We start from the raw sequence: 10,702 nt of genomic DNA, 5'->3' as shown, positions 1-10,702 counted from the left end.
TTTTGATTCGGATCCAGGTTATTTTTCAAGATTTACTGATTTTTTTTTTTAACAAAGCAAAATTTCATATTTTTTGTCTTATTTTATTCGCTTATTTTTATGCTAGAACTTGATCAACCATTCAGAAATGAGGAAAATTTTATAATCTCTATTTTTGCCCCTTGGATCCGCATATTTTTGCGGATCCGAACCCAGGAAGCCAAAATCTTACAGATCCAACGGATCCGGATCCAAAGCACTGCAGAAAACGAGGACCCTTGTGTTTAGTGAACGCACACTTTTAATTTATATTGATGTGAGAAGAAATAAGATTAAAAAGCATTTATTATGAATAAAATTATCAAAATTATCAATAATAAACATTTTATAAAGACAACCCAAGATGATTGTCTGAATACTTAGTTTTTCTCATTAATCAAATGAGAATCTGTTTCTAGTAAAATTGTTAAAAGTTTTGTTATATTCGCCACTGTTCCACTCAGGGTCCACACATTCCTAAAATAGATATTTCAATAATTTAAAAAAAAAATAATTGTTAACCGTTTTTACTCAGAAATGAACGCCTGTGTCTAGGTGGTAAAAGATATAAGATTATTTATATTTTTAAAGTTTTACAGTTTTTCAGTTTTGCTGTTTAACCGTCTACAGATAATGTCGTCAAGATTTTTAAGTAATTGGAAATTGGTCCTTTTTTTAAGAGTGTCCTGAAAATGTTCTCACATCAAAAAATATGGAAGACGACTATTATTCTTTGGTTTAATAGTTACTATTTCTAACCAACCATGGACAAACTTCACAGGATGGAGCATTGACCCAGACCCCCGCCCCTGAAGTCATGACGGGATTTACCATCTGTTTGTAGATAAACAATCAATCAATCGAGATATATATTTTGGGGTTATAATAAGGTATGTGCACATTATTGTCTGCATTAACAACTCTATACAGTGGGTCTAGGGGTTCCAGGGAGGGAGCGTGGATAGAATATTTTCTTTCTGTAAGCCCAATGTGCATTTTTACATAAACTTTGCGGCTTTCTTCAAACCGATATGTTAAAACGCCCGTTATTACTCCATCCTGTTAAATTGTTTGTCCATATTTCTACAGTAGACTTATCAAAGGGACTTTCAACTACAAGAGTGGTCAGGTCCGACTCACAACAGTACCCTTGAAACCGTTGTCTTATCAAGTTATGTAAAAATGCACATTATTACTCCATCCTGTTAAATTGTTTGTACATATTTCTACAGTAGACTTATCAAAGGGACTTTCAACTACAAGAGTGGCCAGGTCCGATTGACAATAGTACCCTTGAAACCTTTGTCTTATCAAGTTATGTAAAAATGCACATTATTACTCCATCCTGTTAAATTGTTTGTCAATATTTCTACACTAGACTTATCAAAGGGACTTTCAACTACAAGAGTGGCCAGGTCCGATTCACAATAGTACCCTTGAAACCTTTGTCTTATCAAGTTATGTAAAAATGCACATTATTACTCCATCCTGTTAAATTGTTTGTCAATATTTCTACAGTAGACTTATCAAAGGGACTTTCAACTACAAGAGTGGCCAGGTCCGATTCACAACAGTACCCTTGAAACCTTTGTCTTATCAAGTTATGTAAAAATGCACATTATTACTCCATCCTGTTAAATTGTTTGTCAATATTTCTACAGTAGACTTATCAAAGGGACTTTCAACTACATGAGTGGCCAGGTCCGATTCACAACAGTACCCTTGAAACCGTTGTCTTATCAAGTATGAATAAGTTTAAGGTTTTAAATTCTTGAAACTGTTTATTTTCATTTGCGGTTTCTCTGTGAATATGTCTTGAGCATTTCTTGCGTTTCAGAAGTAATAAAGAAATTATTAGAGTCAGAAAAACGACGGTATCTTCCAGATTTGTGAGCAGATTAAGGTTTAAGAGTATCGTAGTGAATCGGGCATTGCCATCTTTGCATGTAACGCTTTCAATCGCATTAAAGATGAGGAATTACCTGAAAGAGTCTCCAACCTTCTGTTTTATCATCAATCTTTTACTGTAGTAATCATTCTCAACAGATATATTGCCAATCTAAACAGTTAAAATTCTCAACAGATATATTGCCAATCTAAACAGTATTCATTCTTAACAGATAAATTGGCAATCTAAACAGTTATAATTCTCAACAGGTATATTGCCAATCTAAACAGTATTCATTCTTACCAGATATATTGCCAATCTAAACAGTATTCATTCTTAACAGATATATTGCCAATCTAAACAGTTTTCATTCTTAACAGATATATTGCCAATTTGAACAGTATTCATTCTCAACAGATATATTGCCAATCTGAACAGTATTCTTTCTTAACAGATATATTGCCAATCTAAACAGTATTCATTCTTAACAGATAATATTGCCAAGCTAAACAGTAATCATTCTTAACAGATATATTGGCAATCTAAACAGTAATCATTCTTGACAGATATATTGGCAATCTAAACAGTAATCATTCTTAACAGATATATTGCCAATCTAAACAGTAATCATTCTTAACAGATATATTGCCAATCTAAACAGTAATCATTTCCCGCATTTATATTGCCAATCTACACAGTAATCATTCTCAACAGATATATTGCTAAAGTATTCATTTGCAACAGATATATTGCCAATCTAAAAAGTAAACATTCTCAACAGATGTATTGGCAATCTAACCAGTAATAATTTTCTACAGATATATTGCCAATCTAAAAAGTAATTATTATCAACAGATTAATTGGCAATCTTAACAGTAATAATTCTCAACAGATAAATTGGCAATCTAAACTGTTATCATTCTTGACAAATATATGGACAATATGAACAGTTATCACTCACAACAGATGTATTGCCAATTTAAACAGTTGACATTCGCAACAGATATATTGCCAATCTAAACAGTAATAATTTTTAAATGATATATTGCCAATCTAAATAGTCATCATTCTTAACAGATATATTGCCAATCTAAACAATATTCATTCTTAACAGATAAATTGCCAATCTAAATAGTAATCATTCTCAACAGATATATTGCCAATTTAAATAGTAATCATTCTTAACAGATGTTGTCAATCTAAATAGTAATCATTCTCAACAGATATATTGCCAATCTAAATAGTCATCATTCTTAACAGATATATTGCCAATCCAAACAATATTCATTCTTAACAGATATATTGCCAATCTAAATAGTAATCATTCTCAACAGATATATTGCCAATCTAAATCGTAATCATTCTTAACAGATATGTTGCCAATCTAAATAGTAATCATTCTCAACAGATATATTGCCAATCTAATTATTATCCATTCTTAAAAGATATGTTGCCATTCTAAAAAGTTATAATTCTCAACAGATGTATTGCCAACCTATGCATTAATCATTCTTAACAGATATATTGGCAATCTAAACAATAATCATTTCCTACAGATATATTGCCAATCTAAAAAGTTATCATTCTCAACAGATAGATTGGCGATCTTATCAGTTATCATTATTAACAGATATATTGCCAATATTAACAGTTATTCACTCTCAATAGCTATATTGCTTAATTTAGTAGTAAAGTATTCAGAGATACAGGGTGTGAGAGAGATAATGGCAAACTAGAGAAACTTTAACCAGGGGAGTATATGGGGGAGGGGAGTATACACCCCTGCACACAAATCGACCTACATTTCATAATAACAAGCCTGGTGAGGAGTAATCTAGTATCCGAACCCGTCGGAAGGACGTTAATTATTTGGATCGAATCTTGCTCTGTGTGTAGCATCAAAATATCACTTTAATGTACAAGTATCTATCCGAAATGAATCTTGTTCTGTGTGTAGCATCAAGATATTACTTTAATGTACAAGTACCTATCCGAGATGAATCTTACAAGAATCAAGAACTTTTCTGTCGAAAAGATCCACTCCTTGCCTAACCTTTCTTATTCCTTTCGTAATTATAATAGCGGAATTTACTTCATCAGAGAAACTTGACACCTCTGCAATTCTGCATGAATCACAAACTGTAACTATCTATTATATTTAAAGGGAGTGACTGACTATGTAAGGTAGTTGAACTGAGTTTGCAGTGTTGTGGAAAACTTCTTTCGGATTCACTTGAGACATATACAACTTTTTAAAGATCTGTAAATCCTGAGTTTGAGCGCAAATTCGACGTTCGAAACTCCTACTTTGGGGGTGGATACGTTATCAGAATCAGTTTTTTTAAATTATTAAATAACGACACCGAAAAATAAAGTAAAAATTATACAGTAATCTAATTAGATGGTTAGGAACATATTTCTCAAAAGAAATTTGTCAATAAATCAATGCTAAAATCGATTATTTCGTTTTCATTATTATATTGAATTTCTTATCTTCTTTGAATTTATTCGCAGATTTCTTCAAATTCTTCAAATGTCGTCTTTTCAATAGTAATTCTAGAAAATCTGCGAAAATCTTTGTGAATAATGAGAAACCAGAACAATGAGAAAATATAAACTAATAATTGAACAAAATTACTTATTTTCGATGATAAGAATAATTTCTATTTTCTCAACATGTTCCTTTACATGCCGTCTGAAGTTTATTGTAGAACTTTTCTACATTTTATGTCGTCGTTATTTAATAATCAAAAAAGACTAATTCTGAAAACGTATCCACGTCGAATTTGTGCTCAAACTCAGAACTTACAGATCTTTAAAAAGTTTAATATGTCTCAAATGAATCCCTAAGAAGTTTTCCACAACACTGCATAGTCAGTTCAACTACAATACATAGCCGGTCACTCCTTTTCATTTGATATTTCTGGCGCCAAAATATCAAATTAAAGATATAAAAGAAAAAGAAAAGTGCCAAAAAGAGAGCTGCAGCTCAGGGAAATAAGTGTAATATTAGATAGAAACATGAGCAGAGAAATGTGTCAAAATGCATAATTTGTTTGTTTACAAAGGATTAGAATACTGACCTCAATATACTGGTGTGAGACCGGAAGTAGAAGCTGGAAACTAAATCTTCTTCCTTCTCTTCTTTGCAACCCTTCTCCACTATTCTCCAGTATCCGGAGCTGACCAAACCCAACCAACAGATCCATTAGCAGCTCCTTCAACCAGCAGTGAAGAAAATGTCATATTAGAAATTCACCCCCCCCCCCTCTCTCTTCGTCAAAAAGAAGTTATTTCAACTTGTCTCTAAAAAAGATTAAATAGAATGAGTAGAAATTTCTCCTTCTCCCAGAAATATCATTTTATAAATAATTTATTTTAACTTTCAAATTTTTCTAAACCGCTTTGAAAATTATCAGCAAAAACAAATGCCAGAAATAAAAATAAATAAAAATTTCAAAATACATAAAAAAATCGATAATGAAGAGGAAAATATTACAGAAAAGAGCTCGAATAATTAAATCAAGCTCATCTTCTGCATAATTTCTTAAATGGATTGTAACCTTAATGTTAAGTGACCCTCCATGCAAAGATTTCGATGCCAAATTTACGATAGTGCCCTTGAGTTCTTTGTCTGGTTAAATATGTGGAAGATATTGTCGTTTTTCTTGATATTTGAGTGTTTAATGTTAATATTCCCAGTATGTTTCCTGCAGTAGAAATTCACAAGTTCCCTTAGGGCAGGAAAACCAAAAAGGAAAGAAAAAATTTAAACATTAATATTTTGTTCATACTTAATTAGACAAGACTATTCAGGGTACCGTTGTGAATGGAATATCATTTGTAATTACGATCCTTCAAGATGAACTATCTACAGTCTACACCCCTGCCTTCATATTTTCAAGTTCTAAGTTCATATTCTCCTCTGACTGGCTCACAGAGAAGAACTGTACAGCTGTACACTGCTGTTGCTCGAGCAAACTTCTACAACATTTTTACTTGATTAAATCATTTCTTAAAATATATAAATTTTCTCGAAAAATAATTTCTTCCCCCCCATCTTTAAAAAATATTTTTTTTCCAGAGGCTTATCATACTCGCGCGGAGCGCAACCTTTTTATAAGGTGTTTTATTCACTGAAATGGGAAGATAAATCAATTTTTAGGTAAAAATATGAAAAAAAAAACTTTCTTTTTTAACCCAATTTTTCATAGTTTTGAAAAATATACACCAGTGAATATATAATTATCAAGTTTAACCTATTCGAAAATATAAGTAAGATACACATTTTTAAATTAGCAAAACCATTTAGGACAATCAACAGATTTCCCTGAAAGCAATTAAGTCAAATGTCAGATGTCCATAGCTGAAAACTTTAGAATGGTGGATATCAGGATTAATGCTTAATCCACTCTTTTTCTTAATCTCCAGATTAAATATTGCTTAAAACCCTCATGAACTTAATCTTCAGATTAATTAACAGATCGGGATTAAGGATATCACATTCTAAAGTTTTCAGCTCAAAGTCCATAATCAGAAAACCGAGCTGGGAACTCTTGCATTGTGGATATCGAAATTAATGCTTAATCTCGATCTTTTGTTGATTTGCAGATTTACTAAATCTTTATTCGATATCCAACATTATAATTGTATCCAGTCAGGGGTTAAACAGAGATTTGATCAGGGGAGGAATAACTAAAATGAAGATATGGAAAGGCTTAGTTTTTTTTACAGATCCTCAAATTAAAAGTGCTCACAGTGATATCGAGATTGAGCAATTGGGATTATGGGTATCCAACACACAAGTTCCCAGAGCTGAAAACTCTTGTATTGGATATTCTTTATCCTGATTTCTAAATCTCTGTGTTCACTATCGACACTTTTGACTTAAAGCCTAATCCTCTCTTTTCTCGGTTTCTGATTACCTGTTACAGCTAATCAACACTCTAGAATTGAATTTTATACACTTTCCAGGATGAAAACTGAAGATTGAATTAATCTTGAGATTAACAAAAAGAGGAGATTTAGAATTGATCTCGATATCCACAGTTCTAGTGTTCAGCGCAGCTCGGATTATCTTAAAAACCCTTTCAAAATAAAAATCTAAATTGACTCAAGTATGTTCCTGGTATTTAATTTGTGAACAGGATTGTATTTTCTGCCAATAGAAAACAAGTTCAAGGGTAACACTGCCGGGGTCAGGAGCAAGTTTCGAGCAAAGTATGCAGCGAAGGGTTCAACCGACGCTCCTCCAACTACCAACAGTTAATCATTAAAATAATTATAAAAATCAATAATTTTCTGATCGTTATTCATTATTTTGCCTATTTTTTCATAGATTTTTTCAGTTCTTGCTAATCGGCATCAAATCAAATCAATTCAATCGGCATCGGATAAAATCTTCAATTCGATTCGATTCGATTCGATTCCATTCCATATCTTTTTTGGCATATGGGGGAGGGGGTTATGCCATCAAAATCCCTTCTAGATCAAAGCATTTCAGACTAACGTCGGACACACGACCAAATTCAAGCCATTGCCACCAGTCAGCTAATTCCCAAACAAATGTATTATTCGTTTAATTAAATTTATTAAATAGTTTTAAACTTCATATTAAAAGTTTTTAATGAAGGATTCCTAGATACATGGCATTGCAGGACTCTTTATCTCCAAAATCTTGCATAGGTGTTAGGTTGAACAGATCAGATCCTAAAGATAATAATAGGTAACGAGAAAAACAACGACTCCGTTTATTTCAACGAACTCTGGAAAAGTTTGACAAAGACAAAACCAGCACTTGGCTTATTTTTGCAATTTTTTTAAAAATAATTTCATTTCACAAAAAATTGTTATTTTGTATTAACATCTACTTTGAGGGAAATAGAATTAAGTTTAAATTAATCCGTAAATCAAAAAATATCCACAATACAATAGTTTCCAGCTCTGGGCGGATTTGAAAGAGGTATTCATCAAAATAAATAAATGAATGAATGTATTAGAAAACCAAATGTGCCCATCATTAATCCTACAACCACGATGCGCAGACTGATCTCAAGGATAAATATTGATGTCAAAATTTTCAATTTTTCCCCGTAGTAGGGCAGGTGGGGGTTATTTCTCGAAAAAAATAGTAGAGCAATCTGACAGGAAACCCCTAGAAGACCTGCTGACCTGACAAATCACTACCACATCCCTCTACTAAAACCGATTTTGAGAAGTCAGGGTTAGAAAACATTTCAAATCCTAGATCCAGGAGTTTATCTTGAAACTGCCGGGATAACTTCAGCTCTAAACAAATATACATTTCAAATCCTAGATCCAGGAGTTTATCTTGAAACTGCCGGGATAACTTCAGCTCTAAACAAATGTACATTTTAAATCCTAGATACAGGAGTTTATCTTGAAACTGCCGGGATAACTTCAGCTCTAAACAAATATAAATTTCAAATCCTAGATCAAGGAGTTTATCTTGAAACTACCGGGATAACTTCAGCTCTAAACAAATATTACATTTTTTTGTTTAAACAAAGCTGTGCATCGATAACTTACAGAGACCCGGTAGAATTGTTATTTACATGGTATCTAAGACTCGAAGGTCTTCCTCGGAGAAAAATATTTTCAGAAAAAATAAAGAACCGTAGGTTTCAAGCTTTTAACATTAAAAATACCAAGTTTTTCTTGCAAAATAAAAAATATACTTGTTCCTCCCTTACCTAATTTACTGAGTTTATCCAGTAGATAAACAGCTGTATGACTAACATTAGAAAACTCGGCTAAATTCTGCTCCTCAATAATCTGCTCATGAGTTAATGGGGTCCTAGAATTCAAGAAAATAAACTTGAAAAAGTTGTATGATTGACACTTAATATGTTATTTAGGTTCATTATTGTAAACAATTGTTACGACTTTTAAACTTTTGAATGAAATTGAGTTAAATTCTCCGCGGGGAAAAGAAACAAAACCGTATATTTTTGTGAACTCCAATTGACTAAAAAAGATATCAGTAGATCAGGGGGCTGCCCAACTCACCAACCCCCCCCCCTTTATGGATGAGTAAAAACTCCAGTATTTTAACCCACACAACAACCAGAAAGTTGAGCCCTCGCGGCCAGGGCTGGACAAAGTTCCGTAAACAAAGCGGAGGTTTTCGAAAATAAAAGGAAGAGTCCGTTAACGAACGACATAAAACGTTAATTTTTAAATCGTTAACGAAACGGATTAGCCGTTTTGAAAAAAATTAACGGTTGAATACTGTATTAGACCTTCTACAGCCGCGCTGTTAATGATTTCATTCACCATTAACGAACTTTTTTTGGCGCTTTGCGCTGTTTACGCCGTTAATTCTGTAATTATACTTAAAATTTTCCGTTAAGGCCGTTTACAAACTTGATATCGTTAACTTAACGGAGTTTCGTTCTTTTCCTCTAAAACTAACAGCTACCTGAGATTTACTTTTTTAAACGGTTGGAACCAAACGTTAACGAAGCGACTTGAAAAAGTTGGAAAATNCAGCCACTCCATTTAAAGCGCCAATTTTCCAGAATCTGACTTTTTTAAATAGAAAAATCGTCGTTACGTACTTTTTAACTTCCATTCTTAGGTTTAGTTCTTGCCTAGTTGTGTTTTTCAGATCAAGGATGACTGGGTCGGATTCGAAGAGTATCCTGTCTGTGAGAAGGGGGGTAACCCCTGGCCGCCATGAGCCTCCCAGATTTACTATGCAGATTCGAGCCTCCGCTAACAGTACAAAGAAATTGAGTTTTCCCCACAAACTATGATATTTTAATAACTCTATCTTTGCCACCTAATGTCATAGACCTTAGATATTTCAAACTATCAACTCTGTTAGATCAAGTAATCTAAGTTTAAAATATCAAAGGTTTACACCGCCAAGTTGCAAAGATTAAGGGAATGGAATTTTTAAGTTTGTGGCAAAGACTCATCTCCCTTATACTGAAACTTAAAAATTTTTTTTTACGCGAAAAGAAAAAAAAATCGAAAATGAATTTGATTTGAGTTGTTGAAATCTTTGATTTAAGAATTCTTTTTTTAAAATATACATAATTCTTTAAAGCAATAATGTTGCATTACAAGATTTATCTAAACATAAATATTTGTTAATTAAAGGTTTCGCTTCAATCAAAGGTTTTAAGAAATCTAATCGAATTCACCTTATAATTTGTTTTCTTATTCTCTTCTTTTTCGCGTAAAAAAAGCTCGGTGCTGCATAGTAAATCTTTAAGGTTCATGGCGGCGGGGGGTTCCCTCCAACCTGCTAGTGGTGTATGAGGACTGGTGTTGGGTAGGTTTAGATAATCCGGAATAGATTTATCCTCGTAAACCAACATTTTGTCCCGGTATTCCTTTATCACAACCTGGAGTCAACCCAGAGCTTTAGAGCTAAAATCATAGGTCTGGGGATGAATTGTTTTCCCCGTATACACTCTCCAATACCCATCCCCACCAAAAAAAAATTTAGACTTGAGGTAAAAAAAAGTAGGGATTAATAATGATTTTTTTGTGAGAGTTTCTCTATTGGACCAAGTTTTAATTTTGGAACTAAGGTCCCCTATAATAAAAACTTGAAGTCAATAAAATCCTTCTTTCTAAAAATATAAGTAGGTAAAATAATTTTTGTAGATTTTTCATTTATCCGACAGGAAAAAAACCCCAAAGTTTATTGTTACATTTATTTACTTAATATAATTAAATTTAAATAAAAAAAAATTTAATATAAATATAAATAAATATAAATATAAATATAAAATATTTCTTTAAAAGATGTTCAACGAGTGG

At 32.6% G+C, this 10,702-nt stretch overlaps 1 protein-coding gene across 7 annotated transcripts; it reads right to left on the bottom strand.

The window, feature by feature from the left end:
* Nucleotides 1–306: 306 nt before the first annotated feature.
* LOC111711276 (serine--tRNA synthetase-like protein Slimp) lies at nucleotides 307–10,351 on the bottom strand. 7 transcript variants are annotated; one of them, XM_023485581.1, is made up of 10 exons: nucleotides 10,179–10,348; nucleotides 9,520–9,643; nucleotides 8,620–8,723; nucleotides 8,078–8,332; nucleotides 7,544–7,615; nucleotides 7,032–7,161; nucleotides 5,797–5,890; nucleotides 4,990–5,124; nucleotides 2,001–2,077; nucleotides 307–495 (listed from the first exon to the last, which is right to left on the bottom strand). In XM_023485581.1, the coding sequence occupies exons 1-10, from the start codon at nucleotides 10,252–10,254 to the stop codon at nucleotides 399–401; spliced, it is 1,164 nt and encodes a 387-aa protein (XP_023341349.1). In that variant the 5' UTR covers nucleotides 10,255–10,348; the 3' UTR covers nucleotides 307–398. The 7 variants fall into 7 exon arrangements, with proteins under 7 accessions (XP_023341349.1, XP_023341353.1, XP_023341350.1 ...); XM_023485585.1 differs by having other exon boundaries at nucleotides 8,078–8,263; nucleotides 10,179–10,347; XM_023485582.1 differs by having other exon boundaries at nucleotides 9,520–9,595; nucleotides 10,179–10,347.
* Nucleotides 10,352–10,702: the final 351 nt, after the last annotated feature.

This window comes from Eurytemora carolleeae, unplaced genomic scaffold, assembly GCF_000591075.1.
Source record: "Eurytemora carolleeae unplaced genomic scaffold, Eaff_2.0 scaffold1145, whole genome shotgun sequence".
Taxonomy (NCBI): Eukaryota; Metazoa; Arthropoda; class Copepoda; order Calanoida; family Temoridae; genus Eurytemora; species Eurytemora carolleeae.
This window is presented reverse-complemented; position numbering and strand designations above follow the sequence as displayed.

What these genes read in the sequence shown, in the direction of transcription:
- LOC111711276 (XM_023485581.1), bottom strand. Translation starts at nt 10,254, where the DNA reads ATGTTGGTTTACGAGGATAAATCTATTCCGGATTATCTAAACCTACCC. An exon ending in TCCTCATACACCACTAGCAG is followed by an intron (nt 9,644 to 10,178) that starts GTTGGAGGGAAC and finishes TTGTACTGTTAG; the next exon opens with CGGAGGCTCGAATCTGCATA. An exon ending in TAGAACTTGAAAATATGAAG is followed by an intron (nt 5,125 to 5,796) that starts GCAGGGGTGTAG and finishes TGCTGGTTGAAG; the next exon opens with GAGCTGCTAATGGATCTGTT.